Source organism: Mobula hypostoma, chromosome 8 (assembly GCF_963921235.1).
Source record: "Mobula hypostoma chromosome 8, sMobHyp1.1, whole genome shotgun sequence".
Classification (NCBI taxonomy): Eukaryota; Metazoa; Chordata; class Chondrichthyes; order Myliobatiformes; family Myliobatidae; genus Mobula; species Mobula hypostoma.
This window is the reverse complement of record NC_086104.1, coordinates 124,126,238-124,145,667: the sequence shown is the minus strand read 5'-3', so window position 1 is coordinate 124,145,667 and position 19,430 is coordinate 124,126,238. Positions and strand designations below refer to the sequence as shown.

At 47.9% G+C, this 19,430-nt stretch overlaps 1 protein-coding gene across 4 annotated transcripts in view; it reads left to right on the top strand.

The window, feature by feature from the left end:
* LOC134350901 (protein capicua homolog) overlaps positions 1-19,430 on the top strand; it is a 130,099-nt gene that overhangs the window by 15,537 nt on the left and 95,132 nt on the right. For all 4 annotated transcript variants that reach the window (XM_063056716.1, XM_063056714.1, XM_063056715.1 and 1 more), the window contains exon 2: positions 14,664-17,463. In XM_063056716.1, coding sequence (XP_062912786.1) covers positions 14,691-17,463 — 2,773 coding nt within the window. In that variant the 5' untranslated portion in view covers positions 14,664-14,690. The remainder of the gene's footprint in view (positions 1-14,663; positions 17,464-19,430) is intronic.

The following is a 19,430-nucleotide window of genomic DNA, read 5'->3' as shown; positions in this document are numbered from 1 at the left end:
CTCCTGAGAAACAACCCAGGTTTGTTCAACTTCTTACAGTCCATACCCTCTAATCCAGGCAGCATCTTGGAGAAACTCTTCTGCACCCTCTCCGAAGCCCCTACTACTTTCCTGTAACGAGGTGACCACAATTGAAGGCAATACTCCAGATTCAGCCTGACCACAGTTTTCTAAAGCTGCAGCCTAACTTCCTGACTCTTGAACTTAGTGACTCAATGCTCTGACTCCTACAGGCAATCAGAGACAAGTCCCCAGTAGTGCGAGTGGTTGGTAGTGTACCATTGCTGTTGTACAGGTCGGTTCAAGAACCTCATGGTTGAAGGGAAGTAACTGTTCCTGAACCTGCTGGTATGAGACTTCAGGCTTCTGTACACCCTACTGGAGGTAGTGAAAAGATGGCATGGCCCAGATGGTGGGGATCTTTGATATCGGGCATTGCTGTCTCGAACCATTACCTCCTGTAGACACTACCGATGGTGGGGAGGGATGTGACCGTGATGGGCTGAATCCACTACTCTCTGCAGCTTCTTACACTCCTGTGCATTCGAAATGCTGAACCGGACCAGATGCAACCAGTCAGGACATCTGTAGAAGTCTGTTAAAGTGTTTGGTGACAAGACGAACCTCCTTAACTTCCTGAAGAAGTAAAGGCACTGGCGTGGCTTCCTTATGATTGTATTTAGGTGCTGAGTCATCCGCTATGTTAATGCCCAGGAATTTAATGTTGCTGACTCTCTACACTGCTGATCATCCCCAATGTACACTGGCACTCGTTCGCCCTCCATCTCCTTTCTGAAATCAGAATCCAAATCTGGTTTATTATCGCTGACAGAGCTGGCATGAAATTTGTTGTTTTGCAGTAGCAGTACATTGAAAATACATAAAATTACTATAAATTACAAACGTAAGTCTTTAATGCAAAATAAAAGGAATAGTGACATAGTGTTCGTGGAAAGTTCAGTAGTCTGATGGTGGAGGGGAAAAAGCTGTTACTAAAACGTTGAGTGTGACTTTTCTGACTCCTGCACCTCCTCCCTGCTGGTAGTAACCAGAAGTGGGCATGTCCCAGGTAGTGAGGGTCCTTAATGACAGATTTTGTCTTCGTGAGGAACTGTCTGTTGGAAATATCGTCTGGAGGGTTGTGCCTGTGATGGAGTTGGCTAAGTTCGCAACTCTCTGCGGTCTCTTGTGATCCTGTGCATTGGAGCCCTTATACCCGATGGTGATGCAACTGGCCAGGACTCTCTATGGAAGTGGAGAGTTGTGGGTGTCATAATGGATGCTGAGCGCTGGTGGAAGGATGTACCTTTGATGGACTGGGCTGTACCTACTACTCTCCATAGCTTTTTGTCTCCTCTCTGCATCTTCTTTCCTTGGATCTGCACAAGAACAGGCCCGTCGGCCCACCGTGTTTGTGCTGTACAGGGTGCCACTTCTATTCTGTCTGCACATGGTCCAAAGGGTTCCGTTACAGGTTTCCCCCTCCATCGGAAGGTAGAGCGTTCCTATAAAACAGTTCGTAAGCTGGAAAGTCTTAAGGCGAAGAAGCAATTACCATTTATTTATATGGGAAAAATTTGTGAGCGTTCGCAGACCCAAAAATAACCTACCAAATCATGCCAAATAACACATAAAACCTAAAATAACAGTAACGTAGACTAAAAGCAGGAATGATATGATAAATACACAGCCTATATAAAGTAGAAATACTTCTCTACAATCATTGCCTGGACTGTTCTCCGTAGCGAAAATCTCACGTAAGGGCTCTCGGCAGAAACACGGCGCAAGCGCTCTGGGCAGAAACATTCTCTCCAGTAACCTTTAAGCTATGAAGCTGCCAAATCATACCAAATAACACGTAAAATACACAGCCAATATAAAGTAGAAATAATGTATGTACAGTGTAGTATCACTTACTGGAATCTGGAAGACAGCGCCAAGCACACTGATGATGGTGTGTTCGGCTGAGTCGTCGGAGGTTGGGGCGGTGCAGTGGCCCCCACCCTCCGGGCAGCGAACCGACTCCGATCCGCGAAGCACGCAGGGGTCCAGTGGTGGCCGGGACGCACCCAGCACATCTTTAAGAAAAAAGCTGAAATAAACAAGCTAATTAATTAGGTGCCGCCCGGCACATAAATGTCGGCCCAGATCAGAGGCAACACAATCGGCAATCACCTCTGATCTGGGCCGACATTTATGTGCCGGGCGGCACCTAATTAATCAGCTTGTTTATTTCGGCTCTTTTTCTTAAAGATGTGCTGGGTGCCTCCCGGCTACCACTGCATTCTCTGCGAATCGGTATCTGTCCGCAGCCCGGGGGTTGGGGTGGTGGAACACTGAGGTGTCGTCTGTTTCCATCAGGGCAGGCAGGTCATCTTCTATGTCTGCCTACCTCGATGTCGAAGGTCAAGGTTTGTCGTCTGCTGTGGCTGATGTGGAAGACTTGAAAAACGACAGTATGCTTGACTGCTAGCCTCGCGCATTTTTCTATCATACAGTAAGTTGAGTACATATTGAGTAAGCACTCAAACCATCCTGCAAATATGCCCTAAACCGATGTACCCTTTCAAAATTAAAGTTGTACTTTATCATTGCAGCGAAAATCTCACGCAGTTGCTTCACGTTCAGTTCCTGGACGACTTCACTTTCGGTCCGTTCGCTACTGCATTGGGTTTCGATTGTTATCCTTTCCTCTTCCAATTGCATCAGCTCTTCATCTATCATTTCTTGGTCATGGAATGCCAAAACCTCTTCAACATCATCTTCGTCAACTTCCACAAGCCAAACTCACTTTGTCCTTACTTTGTTCACCATGATCGAAATGCTTAATTATGTCTAGTTTTACGCTAAGTGTAACACTCTTACGAGCTCTTTTAGGCTTTTCCGATACCTTAGAACTCACCTTGCTAAGGGCTGCTCACAGGCATGTGATTAAGCAATGCCGGCGAGAATGCAGTTCCAAATCCAGGGGAGGGGCGGCTGCTCGGGGCACGCGCTGCCTTTTTTGGTAACAGTGAAAACACCTGCTGTTAGTGAAAACAGGGAACTAATGTAGGTCTTTCGTAAGAGTGAGGTTTCGTAAAGCGAACGTTCGAAAAGCGGGGGACACCTGTACTTGCATGCTCGTGTCTCTATCTAGCTGACTCTTAAATACCTCTGTTGTATCCGTTTCTGCCACTACCCTTGGCAGATTGTGCCAGGTACCTATATTGTTCTGTGTTCACTTATGGAGTGAGCTGCCAGAGGAACTGCTAGAGATACAGTCTTGTTAAAAGATGTTTGGACAGGTACATGGATAGGAAGGAGATATGAGACAAACACAGGCAAAATGTTGCTATTCAGGGTGAAGGGCCTGTTTCTGTGCTGTATGACTCCCTGACTTTGGAAGGATGAGGGGGGAATCTCAGTAATTCAGAAGGATGAGGCGTTATTCTCATTGAATCCAACTGAATATTGAGAGGCCTGGATAGTGATCACTTTGCACTACAATGAACTTCAATTTTTAAAAAAAATTTGTGCATTTTATGTTTGATTAATATCTTTTTATATCATATAATGTTGATTATGTGATTAATAGAACATAGAAAATCTACAGCACATTACAGGCCCTTCGGCCCACAATGTTATGCCAACCATGTAACCATGTAAACTCCTTACCGCATAGCCCTCTATTTTTCTAAGCTCCAGGTACCCATCTAAAAGTCTCTTAAAAGGCCCTATTGTATTCGCCTCTACCACCTTCACTGGCAGTCATTCCACGCACCCACCACTCTCTGTGTGAAAAACATCCCCCTTGTACCTACTTCCAAGTACCTTAAACCTATGTCCCCTCATGTTAGCCATTTCAGTCCTGGGAAAAAGCCTCTGGCTATCCACACGATCAATGCCTCTCATGATCTTATACACCTCTATTAGCTCACCTCTCGTCCTCCATCACTCCAAGGAGAAAAGGCCGTAGAAAAGGCAAAATGTTGTGTAACTCATGTTATGTGCCTGCAATGCTGTAGCAATTAAGTTTTTCATTGTATCTGTGTGCACATGGACTTGTGTGTCTGAAAATTATCGACTTGGATTTTGAGATTTGACATGGAGAGGATGTTCCCATCAGTATAAGAGTCCAGAACTGAGGGCATAGCCTCAGAATAGAAGAGATGTCAATTTAAAATTGGGACGGGGCCTGCTCTGAGGGCATTAGACAGGATCTGGCTGGGATTGACTGGGTGCCTTTCTTTAAAGACTTGGTAAGTGGGAGGCTCCTTAAAGGATCATACCAAGAGTCAAGGGGCAGCATCTTCCTATTAGGATGAAAGGTAGACATAACAAATTTGGGGGATCCTGGCTGACAATAGATATGGAGCCTCTGGTAAGGAAGAAGTAGGGTGTTTAGGCAGCTAGGTACAAGTGAATACCACGATAAATATAAAAAGCTGAAGACCAGATTTGAGAGGGAAATCAGGAGGGCAAAAAGAGGTATGAGATGGCACTGGCAGTCAGGATTAAAGATAACCCGCCAAGAGGCTCTTCAGTGATATTAACAGTAAAAGGGTGACCAGGGAGAGACTAGCTCCCCTTAAGAGACCATCAATGGTCTATGTGCGGAGTTATAAGAGATGGCCGAGAGTTTTAATGTCTATTTCTCCTGAGTGCTTACGAATTAAAATATCGTGGATGAAGAAGGAATGAGCGTGATAAGTAGAGAAGTCTTGGATCACATGCATATTACAAGAAAGGAGTTATCTGCAGCATTCAGGTGCTGGAGATTGAGATGTGCAAATCTCCAGGGTCTGACCAAGTGCATGCCCAGACTTTATGGGGTGGCAGGGAAGAAATCACAGAGATCCTTGAGGTATTTGTGTCATCATTAGCTGTTGGCAAGGTTTCAGAAGACTGGAAGGTGGCTAACGTCGTTCTATTATTCAAGAAGGGAGGCAAGGACAGGCCAAGGGGAGCTGTGGGCATGTGGACCTGACTTCAGTTGTAGGGAATTCTGGGGCGTCACGGTGGTTAGCATGTTGCTATTACAGCTTGGGCTCTTGGAGTTCAATTCTGGTGTCCTCTGTCAGAAAGTTTGTACGTCCTATCTGTGAGTGTGTGGATTTCCTTCAAGTGTTCCAGATTTTTCTCGCAGACCAAAGACATACCGGTTAGTAAAGAAATTGGTCATTGTCAATTGTCCTGTAATTAGGCTTGGGTTAAATAGTTGGGTTGCTGGGTGGTGTGGCTGGTTGGGCTAGAAGAGCCTGTAGTGTGCTGCTTCTCTAAATAAGAAGGAGGAAGAGAAAGAGGTGGATGTTGACGATATAGATGCCATTAAGGCCTTTGACAAGGTTTGGCAGGGTGATCTGGAGAATTAAATTGCATGGGATTTAGGGGGAGCCAGTGAGGTGGATTCAGAATTGGCTCCATTATAGTCATCAGAGGATGATGGTGCAGGTCAATTCCCTGACTAGAGGCCTGTGACGAGTGCAGTGCTCCAGGGGTCAGTAGTAGGATCTCTGTTATTTATTATTCCTGTAAATAATTTCGATATGAATGTACATGGCATGATTGGAAAGTTTGCTGAGGACATTGAATGAGGGGTTCACATTGATAGTGAATGAGGGGATCATGTTGATAATGGATGAGGGGATCATGTTGATAATGGATGAGGAGATCATGTTGATAGTGATTGAGGATATCACATTGATAGTGAATGACGGGATCACATTGATAGTGAATGAGGGGATCACATTGATAGTGAGTGAGGAGATCACATTGATAATGAATGAGGGGTTCACATTGATAGTGAATGGGGCACACTTGACATTGAATGAGGAGATCACATTAATAGTGAATGAGGGGCTCACGTTGATAGTGAATCAGGGGATCTCTGATAGGGAATGAGGGGATCACATAGTGAATGAGGAGCTCAAGATATAGTGAATCAGTGGCTCATGTTGATAATGAATGAGGGGATCACGTTGATAGATTTAATTGAGGCTCACATTGATAGTGAATGAGGAGATCACTTTGGTGGTGAATGAGGGGATCACTGATAGTGAATGAGGGGATCACATTGATCGTGAATGGGGGATCATGATAGTGAATGAGGCACACTTGATATTGAATGAGGGGCTCATGTTGATAGTGAATGAGGCACACTTGATATTGAATGAGGGGCTCACGTTGATAGTGAATGAGGGGTTCACGTTGATAGTGAATGAGGGGATCACGTTGATATTGAATGAGGGGTTCACGCTGATAGTGAATGAGGGGATCATATTGATAGTGAATGAGGGGATCATGTTTATAGTGAATGAGGGGATCACATTGATAGTGAATGAGGGGATCATATTGATAGTGAATGAAGGGGATCACATTGATAATGAATGAGGGGTTCATGTTGATAGTGAATGAGGGGCTCATGTTGATAGTGAATGAGGGGCTCATGTTGATAGTGAATGTGGGGATCACATTGATAGTGAATGAGGGGATCACATTGATAGTGAATGAGGGGATCATATTGATAGTGAATGAAGGGAACCACATTGATAGTGAATGAGGGGCTCACGTTGATATTGAATGAGGGGCTCACATTGATATTGAATGAGGGGATCATGTTTATAGTGAATGAGGGGATCACATTGATAGTGAATGAGGGGATCATATTGATAGTGAATGAAAGGTATCACATTGATAATGAATGAGGGGTTCATGTTGATAGTGAATGGGGCACACTTAATTTTGAATGAGGAGATCACATTGATAGTGAATGAGGGGATCACGTTGATATTGAATGAGGCACACTTGATATTGAATGAGGGACTCATGTTGACAGTGAACGAGGGGATCACATTTATAGTGAATGAGGGGATCACATTGATAGTGAATGAGGGTATCATATTGATAGTGAATGAGGGAATCACATTGATAGTGAATGAGGGGCTCAGGTTGATATTGAATGAGGGGCTCACATTGATATTGAATGAGGGGATCATGTTTATAGTGAATGAGGGGATCACATTGATAGTGAATGAGGGGATCATATTGATAGTGAATAAGGGGATCATATTGATAGTGAATGGGGCACACTTAATATTGAATGAGGAGATCACATTGATAGTGAATGAGGGGATCACGTTGATATTGAATGAGGCACACTTGATATTGAATGAGGGACTCATGTTGACAGTGAACGAGGGGATCACATTTATAGTGAATGAGGGGATCACATTGATAGTGAATGAGGGTATCATATTGATAGTGAATGAGGGGCTCAGGTTGATATTGAATGAGGGGCTCACGTTGATATTGAATGAGGGGCTCACATTGATATTGAATGAGGGGATCATGTTTATAGTGAATGAGGGGATCACATTGATAGTGAATGAGGGGATCATATTGATAGTGAATAAGGGGATCATATTGATAGTGAATGGGGCACACTTAATATTGAATGAGGAGATCACATTGATAGTGAATGAGGGGATCATGTTGATATTGAATGAGGCACACTTGATATTGAATGAGGGACTCATGTTGACAGTGAATGAGGGGATCACATTTATAGTGAATGAGGGGATCACATTGATAGTGAATGAGGGTATCATATTGATAGTGAATGAGGGAATCACATTGATAGTGAATGAGGGGCTCACTTTGATATTGAATGAGGGGCTCACATTGATATTGAATGAGGGGATCATGTTTATAGTGAATGAGGGGATCACATTGATAGTGAATGAGGGGATCATATTGATAGTGAATAAGGGGATCATATTGATAGTGAATGAAGGGGACCACATTGATAGTGAATGAGGGGATCACATTGATAGTGAATGAAGGGTATCACATTGATAGTGAATGAAGGGTATCACATTGATAATGAATGAGGGGTTCATGTTGATATTGAATGAGGCACACTTGATATTGAATGAGGGACTCATGTCGATAGTGAATGAGGGGATCACGTTTATAGTGAATGAGGGGATCATATTGATAGTGAATGAAGGGGATCACGTTGATAATCGATGAGGGGATCATGTTGATAGTGAATGGGGCACACTTAATATTGAATGAGGAGATCACATTGATAGTGAATGAGGGGATCACATTGATAGTGAATGAGGGGATCATATTGATAATGAATGAGGGGATCATATTGATAGTGAATGAAGGGGACCACATTGATAGTGAATGAGGGGATCACATTGATAGTGAATGAGGGGATCACATTGATAGTGAATGAAGGGGACCACATTGATAGTGAATGAGGGGATCACATTGATAGTGAATGAAGGGGACCACATTGATAGTGAATGAGGGGATCACATTGATAGTGAATGAGGGGATCACTGATAGTGAATGAGGGGACCACATTGATAGTGAATGAAGGGGCTCACGTTGATAGTGAATGAGGCTCACTTGATATTGAATGAGGGACTCATGTCGATAGTGAATGAGGGGATCACGTTTATAGTGAATGAGGGGATCATATTGATAGTGAATGAAGGGGATCACGTTGATAATCGATGAGGGGATCATGTTGATAGTGAATGGGGCACACTTAATATTGAATGAGGAGATCACATTGATAGTGAATGAGGGGATCACATTGATAGTGAATGAGGGGATCATATTGATAATGAATGAGGGGATCATATTGATAGTGAATGAAGGGGACCACATTGATAGTGAATGAGGGGATCACATTGATAGTGAATGAGGGGATCACATTGATAGTGAATGAGGGGATCACATTGATAGTGAATGAGGGGATCACTGATAGTGAATGAGGGGACCACATTGATAGTGAATGAAGGGGCTCACGTTGATAGTGAATGAGGGGATCATGTTGATAGTGAATGAGGGGATCATGTTGATAGTGAATGAGGGACTCACGTTGATATTGAACGAGGCACACTTGATATTGAATGAGGGGCTCATGTTGATAGTGAATGAGGGGATCACTGATAGTGAATGAGGGGATCACATTTATAGTGAATGAGGGGATCACATTGATAGTGAATGAGGGGATCATATTGATAGTGCATGAGGGGCTCACATTGGTATTGAATGAGGCACACTTGATATCGAATGAAGGGATCACTGATAGTGAATGAGGGGATCACATTTATAGTGAATGAGGGGATCACATTGATAGTGAATGAGGGGTTCAGGTTGATAGTGAATGAGGGGATCACATTGATAGTGAATGAGGGGATCACATTGATAGTGAATGAAGGGGATCACATTGATAATGAATACGGGGTTCATGTTGATAGTGAATGGGGCACACTTGATATTGTATGAAGAGATCACATTGATACTGAATCAGGGGATCACTGATAGGGAATGAGGGGGATCACATTGATAGTGAATCAGGGAATCACTGATAGGGAATGAGGGGATCACATTGACAGTGAATATAGAATATAGGAGTTGGGATGTAATGTTGAAATTGTACAAGGCATTGGTGAGGCCAGATTTGGAGCATTGTGTACAGTTTTGGTCACTGAATTATAGGAAAGATGTCAACAAAATAGAGAGAGTACAGAGAAGATTTACTAGAATGTTAACCTGGGTTTCATCTCCTAAGTTACAGAGAAAGGTTGAACAAGTTGGGTCTTTATTCTTTGGAATGTAGAAGGTTGAGGGGGGAACTTGATAAAGGTATTTAAAATTATGAGAGGGATAGATAGAGTGGACGTGGATAGGCTTTTTCCATTGAGAGTGGGGGAGATTCAAACAAGAGGACATGAGTTGAGAGTTAAAGGGCAAAAATTTAGGGGTAACATGAGGGGGAACTTCTTCACTCAGAGAGTGGTAGCTGTGTGGAACGAGCTTCCAGCAGAAGTGGTTGAGGCAGGTTCGATGTTGTCGTTTAAAGTTAAGTTGGACAACTATATGGACAGGAAAGGAATGGAGGGTTATGGGCTGAATGCAGGTTGGTGGGACTAGGTGTGAGTAAGAGTTCAGTATGGACTAGAAGCACCGAGATGGCCTGTTTCCGTGCTGTAATGGTTATATGATTATATGGTTATGAATGGGGGGTCACGTTGATAGTGAATGAGTGGATCACGTTGATCGTGAATGAGGGGATCTTATTGATAGTGAAGCAGGTTGTACTGAATTACAAAGAGAGCTTGATCAATTAGAAGGGCAGAGGAATGGCAAATTTCAACAGGTAAGTGTGAGGTGATGCATCTTGGATATTCAAACGGGGTAGGAATTGTGCAGTGAAGGGTGGGCACTGATTTGTGTTCTGGAGCAAGTGCACTGTTCACTGTAAGCTGCCACAATGTGTTGAAAAGGCATTTAACATGCTGGCCTTCATCAATCAAGGCATTCAGTTTAAGAGGCAGGAGATTATGTTGCAGTTATATAAGTGACTGATGAGGCCGCAGATGGAGTATTGTGTACACTTCTGATCACTCTGTTACAGGAAAGACATTGTCAAGCTGGAGAGGGTGCAGGAGAGATTTATGAGGATGATGCCTGGACTAGGGGGACTGAGTTGTAGGGAAAGACTGGCCACTTCGGAGTGCAGGAAAATGACGGGTGACCTCACAGGAGTTTTTAATATCATGAAGGTTATGGATAAGATGGACGACCACAAGCTTTTCCCCAGGACAGGACATCCCAAAGCTGGAGTGCACAGATACAAGTTAAGAGGGGAGAGGGTACACAGAGAGTACTGAGAACCCAGAATGAGCTGCCTGAGGAAGTGGTTGTGGTGGATACAATGTCAATATTTAAGAGGCATTTGGATAGGTGTATGGAGGGGATGGTTTGGAGGGTTATGGGTAAAAATGCAGCCAACTGGGACTAGCAGGGAGGATGGTATATTTGGCATGGTCTAGTTGGGCTGAAGGGCCTGTTTCTGAGCTGTATGCATTTAATTGAGATGAGGGTCACTTATTCAGATGGAGAGTGGTGAATTTGGAATCTGTGTACATTCGTGATACTTCACACGCTCTTGATCTTTTCAATAATTTCCCGATGAGATACACCTCAGGCTGTTGTAGGCTGTTGTGGGATGCGAGGGATGAGATTGCTGAGTCTCTGGCAATGATCTTTGTATCATCAATGGGGACGGGAGAACTACCAGAGGATTGGAAGGTTGCAAATATTGTTCCTTTGTTCAAGAAAGGGAGTAGAGCTAACCCAGGAAATTTATAGACCAGTGAGTCATACTTCTGTGGTGGGCAAGTTGTTGGAGAAGATGCTGAGAGGCAGGATGTATGAGCATTTGGAGAGATTTGAGCTGCTATGGGATAGTCAGCATGGCTTTGTCAAGGGCAGGTCATGCCTTACAAGCCTGATTGAATTCTTTGAGGAGGTAAGAAAACACATTGATGAAGGTAGATGTGTGGATGTAGTGTATATGGATTTCAGTAGGGCATTTGATAAGGTTCCCCATGCTAGGCTCATTCAGAAAGTAAGGAGGTATGGGATACAAGGAGACCTTGCTTCGTGGATCCAGAATTGGCTTGCCCACGGAAGGCAAAGGGTGGTTGTAGATGGTTGGTTTTCTGCATTGAAGACAATGACCAATGGTGTTCCGCAGTAATCTCTTTGTGATTTTTATAAATTACCTGAATGAGGAAGTAGAAGGGTGGATTAGTAACTTTGTTGATAACACAAAAGTTCAGGATGTTGTGGATAGTCTGGAGGGTTGTCAGAGGTTACAGTGGGGCATCGATAGGATGCAGAACTGGGCTGAGAAGTGACAGATGGAGTTCAACTCAGTTTCTGCAAAACTCAACTTAACATGATGTAGATTCAGACAACAATGCACAGAGCGTAAGTTATACCTTAATTATATAAGACCATAAAACAAAGGAGCAGGTTTAGGCCATTTGGCCAAATGAATCTACTCTCCATTCAATCATAGCTGATTTATTTGTAATCCTGTAACCCTTAACCCCTTTACCAATGAAGAAGCTATCAGTCTGTAAGCCCAGATTAAGTATCTCAACCCAAAATGTCGATTGTCCGTTTCATAGAAACATAGAAAACCTACAGCACAATACAGGCCCTTCGGCCCACAGAGTTGTGCCAAACATGTCCCTACCTTAGAAATTACTAGGGTTACCCATAGCCCTCTATTTTTCTAAGCTCCATGTACCTATCCAAAAGTCTCTGAAAAGACCCTATCATATCCGCCTCCACCACTGTTGCCGGCAGCCCATTCCACGCACTCACCACTCTCTGCGTAAAAAAACGTACCCCTGACATCTCCTCTCTACCCCTCATCTCCAAGCACCTTAAAACTATGCCCTCTTGTGCTACCCATTTCAGCCCTAGGAAAAAGCCTCAGACTATCCACACGATCAATGCCTCTCATTATCTTGTACACCTCTATCAGGTCACCTCTCATCCTCCATTGCTCCAAGGAGAAAATGTCGAGTTCACTCAACCTGTTTTCATAAGGCATGCTCCCCAATCCAGGCATCATCCTTGTAAATCTCCTCTGCAACCTTTCTATGGTTTCCACATCCTTCCTGTAGTGAGGCGACCAGAACTGAGCACAGTACTCCAAGTGGAGTCTGACCAGCGTCCTATATAGCTGCAACGTTCCCTCTTGGCTCCTAAATTCAATTCCACGATTGATGAAGGCCAATACACTGTATGCCTTCTTAACCACAGAGTCAACCTGCGCAGCTGGTTTGAGCGTCCTATGGACTCGGACCCCAAGATCCGTTTGATCCTCCACACTGCCAAGAGTCTTACCATGAAACACACATCAAAGTTGCTGGTGAACGCAGCAGGCCAGGCAGCATCTCTAGGAAGAGGTACAGTGGACATTCCGGGCTGAGACCCTTCGTCAGGACTAACGTCGACCGTACCTCTTCCTAGAGATGCTGCCTGGACTGCTGCGTTCACCAGCAACTTTGATGTGTGTTGCTTGAATTTCCAGCATCTGCAGAATTCCTCGTGTTTGCGTATTACCATGAAGACCATTTCCCACCACAGGTACTGCCTAACCTACCGTGCCTCCAGCTCTATTGCTCCAGATTCCAGCACCTGTAGTTGCTTGTGTCTTCTATCAATCTCCCATCTCAAATACACTCAATGACTTAACCTTCACAGCCCTCTATGGCAAGAACTTCCACAGATTCAAAAACAAGAGAAATTCTACAGATGCTGAAAGTCCAAGCAACACGCACAAAATGCTGGAGGAACTCAGCAGGCCAGGCAGCATCTATGGAAAAAAGTACAGTCGATGTTTCTGGCCAAGACCCTTCATCAGGACTGGAAAAAAATTTGATGAGTCAGAGAAATAAAGTTGGGGGAAGGGCAGGAAGAACCACAAGGTGGTAATAGGTGAAAAGGGAGATGGGAGAGGGGTGAAGAAAAGAGCTGGGATGTTGATTGTTGAAAGAGATACAGAGCTGGAGGAGAGGAATCTGATAGGAGAGGACAGAAGGCCATGGAAGAAAGAAAAGGGGGAGGGTGCAGATGCTGGGGATGTTTGGTGATGGGCATTGCCTTCTTGAGAGACTGCCTCCTGTAGACACTACCGATGGTGGGGAGGGATGTGACCGTGACGTATTGGTCTTGTACTCTCTGCAGCTTCTTACATTCCTGTGTATTCAAATTGCTGTTCCAGACCAGATGCAACCAGTCAGGACATCTGTAGAAGTCTGTTAAAGTGTTTGGTGACAAGACGAACCTCCTTAACTTCCTGAAGAAGTAAAGGCACTGGCGTGGCTTCCTTATGATTGTATTTAGGTGCTGAGTCATCCGCTATGTTAATGCCCAGGAATTTAATGTTGCTGACTCTCTACACTGCTGATCATCCCCAATGTACACTGGCACTCGTTCGCCCTCCATCTCCTTTCTGAAATCAGAATCCAAATCTGGTTTATTATCGCTGACAGAGCTGGCATGAAATTTGTTGTTTTGCAGTAGCAGTACATTGAAAATACATAAAATTACAAACATAAATCTTTAATGCAAAATAAAAGGAATGGTGAGGTAGTGTTCGTTGGAAGTTCAGAAGTCTGATGGTGGAGGGAAAGAAGCTGTTACTAAAACGTTGAGTGTGGGTCTTCTGACTCCTGCACCTCCTCCCTGCTGGTAGTAACCAGAAGTGGGCATGTCCCAGGTAGTGAGGGTCCTTAATGACAAATATTGTCCCCTTGAGGCCCTGTGTCTTGGGAATGTCCTCTGGAGGAGCCTGTGCTGGTGATGGAGCTGGCTGAATTCACAGCTCTCAGCATACTGTTGTGATCCTGTGCATTGGAGCCTTTGTACCAGGTGGTGATGCAACTGGCCAGAACGCCCTATGCAAATGGAGAGTCTTGGGTGTTGTAACTGATCTTTCCAGGCTCCCAGATCCTTAGTGTCGGTGAGGCAGAGAGAGAGGTTGCAAATACAAGAGATTCTGCAGATGCTGGACACACACAAAATGCTGGAGACATTCAGCAGGTCAGGGAAACTATAACTTGCCAACTTGTACTCATACCCTCTCCCTCCACCTCCAGATTCTGGCTTGTGCCCTCTTCCTTTCCAGTCCTGATGAGGGGTATTGCCCCAACCATCACTGTTTATTCCCCCACATAGAAGTTAAGTTCCTCCACCATTTTGTGTGTTTTGAGGGGGAGGTTGTTGTTGTGCCCCCATCTCGCTTTTGACTGATTGCTATCCACCTCTCTCTTTGTCTGTCTTGTCTCCAGGCGCAGAAGCCCAGACTAAAATGAGCAATGAAGCCAGCCAGGAAGCCCAGTGGCAGTGGGAACAACAGGTCCCTCCTGAGCGGGAGGGCACGGGGCTCGAAGCGGCGATACGGCGAGGAGGGCGACGAGTCACCAGCAATCAGCGGCCCCACAACCCCCACCACCACCACCTGCACCACCACCACCACCACCACTACCTCCACCACCAGCAGCAGCAGGAGGGCCCAGACCAGGACTGAGGGCAGGCCCCGGGGAGCCAGGGGCAGAGGGGAGGGCGGAGAAGAGGAGGACGAAGGTGTAGGCGGAGGAGGAGGAGGGGGGAAAGGGCCCGAGGGAGCTTCCAGCCGCAAGACGGCCACCTTCAAGAGCCGGGCGCCCCGCAGGAAGGCAGTGGAGGAGCTGAGCGGGGCAGAGGAAGGACGGGAGGACCCTGGGGGAAGTGGAGGTGGAGAGGGTGGCAGCAGCAGCGAATCCTCTGTCCCTCCACTCCCAGCCTCTTCCCCCGAGCATCAGCCCCTCCTTCCTGACCCCTGCCCTGCTCAAAGCTCCTCTGGGACAGAGACAGCCAGCGAGCATTCGGCCGGCGGGGAGGAAGATGAGGATGAGGAGGCGGGGGTGGAGGTGAGGGAGAGGGAAGCAGGTGAGGGTCCCCGGGGTGTCCCAGCTCGCAGGAACGGGGCCTTCCGCCCCTCGGCACTGCGCCTCGGAGGAACAGGGGCTGATGGCGAGGGGGAGGGAGGGTTGGAGCCTGTCGGTGGTGAGACGCCCTCAGGCCCCCCACCCCTCCCTTCTGGCACACCCCTCTCCCCTGGTGTCCGGATCTGCACCCGACCCTCGCACCACCCACCCCCCTACCGCGAGGGCCCGGTGCTAGATAAGTCGGTGCCGGTCCCCCCAACCTCCTCCTCCTCTTCCTTGGGACCCTCACCTCCCACCTACCGGGTCCTCTTTGATGCGTCATCGGAGCCGCGGGAGGCCTGGCTGGGCCCGACCTCCCTGCGCCTTCCCAGGGGCCCCCCTCCCCTCCCCGTCACTTCACCCTCTTCCTCCTCTGCCACTGTCCCTCCTCCGCCACCGAGGGGGTCCCGTCCTTCCCCTCGGCGCCGCTGCTGCCCGGAGCTGACGAGTTCAAGCCCCACCTGCGGGCCCGGCGAGATGGCCAGCCCAGGACCCCACTCCTCCCCTTCACCTTCCCCTTCGCACTGCCGGCCGCCCCCTCCCCAGGAGGCCCCCGACCCCAGGGTGGGGGGCTGTTCCTCCTCCGCATCCTCCACCACCTCCTCCTCCTCCGCGGTGGCCCCCCGCTCCCGCACCCCGCTCTCTGCCTCCTCACCCTCTGCTGCCTCCTCTTCCTCCTCCTCGGCTGCGGGCGCGACGGCCCCCCAGTCGCAGCACAAGTATAGGAAAGGGGACGTGGTGTGCACGCCCAACGGGATCCGCAAGAAGTTCAACGGAAAGCAGTGGCGCCGTCTCTGCTCCCGGGACGGCTGCATGAAGGAGTCTCAGAGGAGGGGCTACTGCTCCCGCCACCTCTCCATGCGCACCAAGGAGCTGGAGGGGGCAGGAGGGGCAGGGGGAGATGGGGGAAGGTCCAGCCACGGGCCCCTGGAAGGCAGCTCCGAGTACGACTGGGACGAGACGTCCCGGGATAGTGAGGCCAGTGGCTCTCGGGCTGAGCCCCACCCCCGGCCGCCCGCCGGTGCCTCCTCCGATCTCTCCAGCTTCAACTCGGATGAGTGCGAGGCGGCCAACATGCTGGTGTCGCTGGGCAGCTCGCGGTCCGGCACGCCGGGCTTCTCGCCTGTTTCCAACCAGTCACCCTTCTCGCCTGCCCCCTCCCCCTCCCCCTCGCCCCTCTTCGGCTTCCGACCGGCCAACTTCAGCCCCATCACGGCCTCTCCCGCTGTCCAGCGTGTCCCCTGCCCCTCCGCTGCCTCCGCCTCCTCCTCCTCTTCATCCTCCTCCTCCTCGTCTCGCCGCAGGCACGCCAGCACGCCCAAGGTGGGTGGGGTGCTGAGCCCAGAGGGAGCACCCCAGCCGCTGCCCCCACCTCACCACCATGTCCATCACCACCACCAGCATCGGCAGCCCACGGGCATCCAGCCGACCTTCCAGACAAGCCTAACCTTCACCGTTCCTGTCAGCCCAGGAAGGGGCAAGCTACGGGCGGACTGGTCCCAGACTGGGACCCCTGCTCCCTCTGAGCCACCGCTGCCCCCTTCTTCTTCCTCCTCCTCCTCCTCCGCCCGCCAGCCTTCCCCCCGCCTCCTCCTTACCCCCTCGCCCTCGGCCCTCAGCTCCGACCCCCTCCCTGCCGGCCCTTCTGTACGCAGGGTCCCCCCTGCCCGGCGTGATTCCCCCGTCATCGTACGCAACCCTGAGGTCCCGCTGCCCGCCCGGTTTGCTGAGCTGCCTGGGGCCCAGTGCGGGAGGGGTGGCAGCCGGGGCGGTGGCGGCGGCGGCGAGCAGAAGCAGCAGCCACCGCCTCCACCACAGCAGCAGCAGCACCTTCCCCTCCTCTGCAGGACCCCCGCCGGGGGCGCGGGGGGCTGCAACAAGACCCCGCTGCAGGCCCCTGTGCCCATCAATGCCAGCCGTGTCCCGGGGATGGTGCGGGTGGCTTCGCCGGGACAGCCCGCTCCCCAGCTGGGCGCCCCCTCCCACCAGGAGACTCCCTTCCAGCCGCTGGCCTTCCACCCCTCGCCTGCGGCCCTCCTCCCTGTCATCGTGCCTTCGCAGGACAGTGAGACCAGCCACCCAGCGCCCAAGAAGGAGGTCATCATGGCACGACCTGGCACAGGTAAGGACTGGTTTCCCTTCTGCGCTACTGATCCATTATTGGAATTGGTATTTGTTGTCATAAGTGAAAAGCTTGTCTTGCATACTGTTCATATACTTGATTTATATATGAATGCATACTTGTTGTAGCTCAGTGCGCCGTGTCATGAATTCTTTTACTGACCAAAATCATTCTGCACTGCATTAAGCTAAAGCAAAGTAAAACAGTAACAATGCAGTCTGTAATGTAAAAGCTACCAAAGGAATGCAGTGCCAGGCAATGATGAAGTGCAAGATCATACCGAGGTAGATTTTGAAGTCAAGAGTGTGATAACAGCGGGATAGAAGCTGTCCTTGAACCTGGTAATAAATGCTTTTAAGCTTTTGCATCTTCTGCCCCATGAGAGAGAATGTTCTGGGCAGGAGGGGTGTTTGATTATCTTGATTGCTTTGCTGAGGTAGCGAGAAGTGTAGACCGAGTCCATGGAAAGGAGACTGCAGTTACGTGCGGAGCAGTTGCCGTATCAAGCTGCTATGCAGCCAGACAGAATGCTTTCTGTAGTGCATCGATAATCATTGGTCACGAGTCCATGGGACATGCTAAATTTCTTGAGCTGCTGCTAAGGAAATAGAGACATTGGTGACCTTTCTTGGCTGTGGTGTCCTCATTGTTGGACCAGGACATGTATTGCTACTGTTCACACCAAGGAATTTAAAGCTCTCGATCCTCTCAACCTTAATACCGTTGATGTAGACAGGAGCATGTGCATCTTCCTGAAGTCAAAGACCAGCTATTTTTGTTTTGACATTGGAGGAAAGGTTGTTATCATGACACCATGTCACTAAACTCTATCCCCTTCCTGTCGTCTGAATCGTTGTTATTTAAGATGTAGCCCACTGCAGTGGTATTATGTTGTGAATCAGTTTATTGTTGTCACGCTCACCAAGTGAAGAACTTTGTTTTGTGTGCTGTCTGTACAGATCCAAGTCAAGTTTAGTGCCTTATGTACAATTCCCTGTATTTAGAGGTGCAAAGAAAAACTTACTCACAGCAGCTTCATAGACACAGAGCATCAGATAGACAATAAAGTATAGGATAGATGAGGTATAAATTAGATACAAATTTTGCAAGAATAAACATCTGTCTGTTGGTTGAAGGGAGGTAGCTGTTCCTAAATCTGGTGGTGTAGGGCTTCAGGCTTCTGTACCTCTTGCCCGATGGGTGCTGTGAGAAGATGGCATGGCCCGGATGGTGGTCTTTGATGATGGACGTTGCCTTCTTGAGGCAGCACTTCCTGTGGGTGCTACTGATAGTGGGGAGGGATGTGCCCACGATATATTGGGTTGAGTTCACCACTCTCTGCAAATTCTTACGTTCCTGCACGTTCGAATAGTCGTACTACATGTCATTTGATCCCATCAGCACATTGAGGTAATACAAGGGAAAACAGTAATGGAATACAGAATGAAGTGTTACAGGTTTCAAAGGCCATGATGAGGTACATAAAGGTCCATTTTATTGTACAAGGGGACTGTTCAGTAGGAAGCTGTCCTTGGGCTTTGTGGTACGCGCTTTTCAGGCTTTTGTATCTTCTGCCTGACAGTGAGGCAGTGAGAAGTGAATCCATAGAGGGGAGGCTGATTTCTATAATGTGCTGATCCGCACCCATGACTATCTGCAGTTTCTTGTGGCCGCAGGCAGAGTAGTTGCTGTACCAAACAGTGATGCATTCAGAAAGGATGTTTTCCATGGTGCATCAATAAAAGTTGTTAAGTGTCGATGGAAACATCCCAAATTTCTTGAGCCTCCTGAGGAAGTAGAGGTGTTGATGAGCTTTCTTGACCATGTCATCTGCGTAGTTGGACCAGGTGACGTTCACTCTTTGTAACTTAAAGCTCTCAACCTCAGCATTAGGATGTGTATAGGAGAATGTGCACCGTCCCTCCCTTTCTGAAGTCAATGACTGGCTCTTTTGTTTTGCTGACACC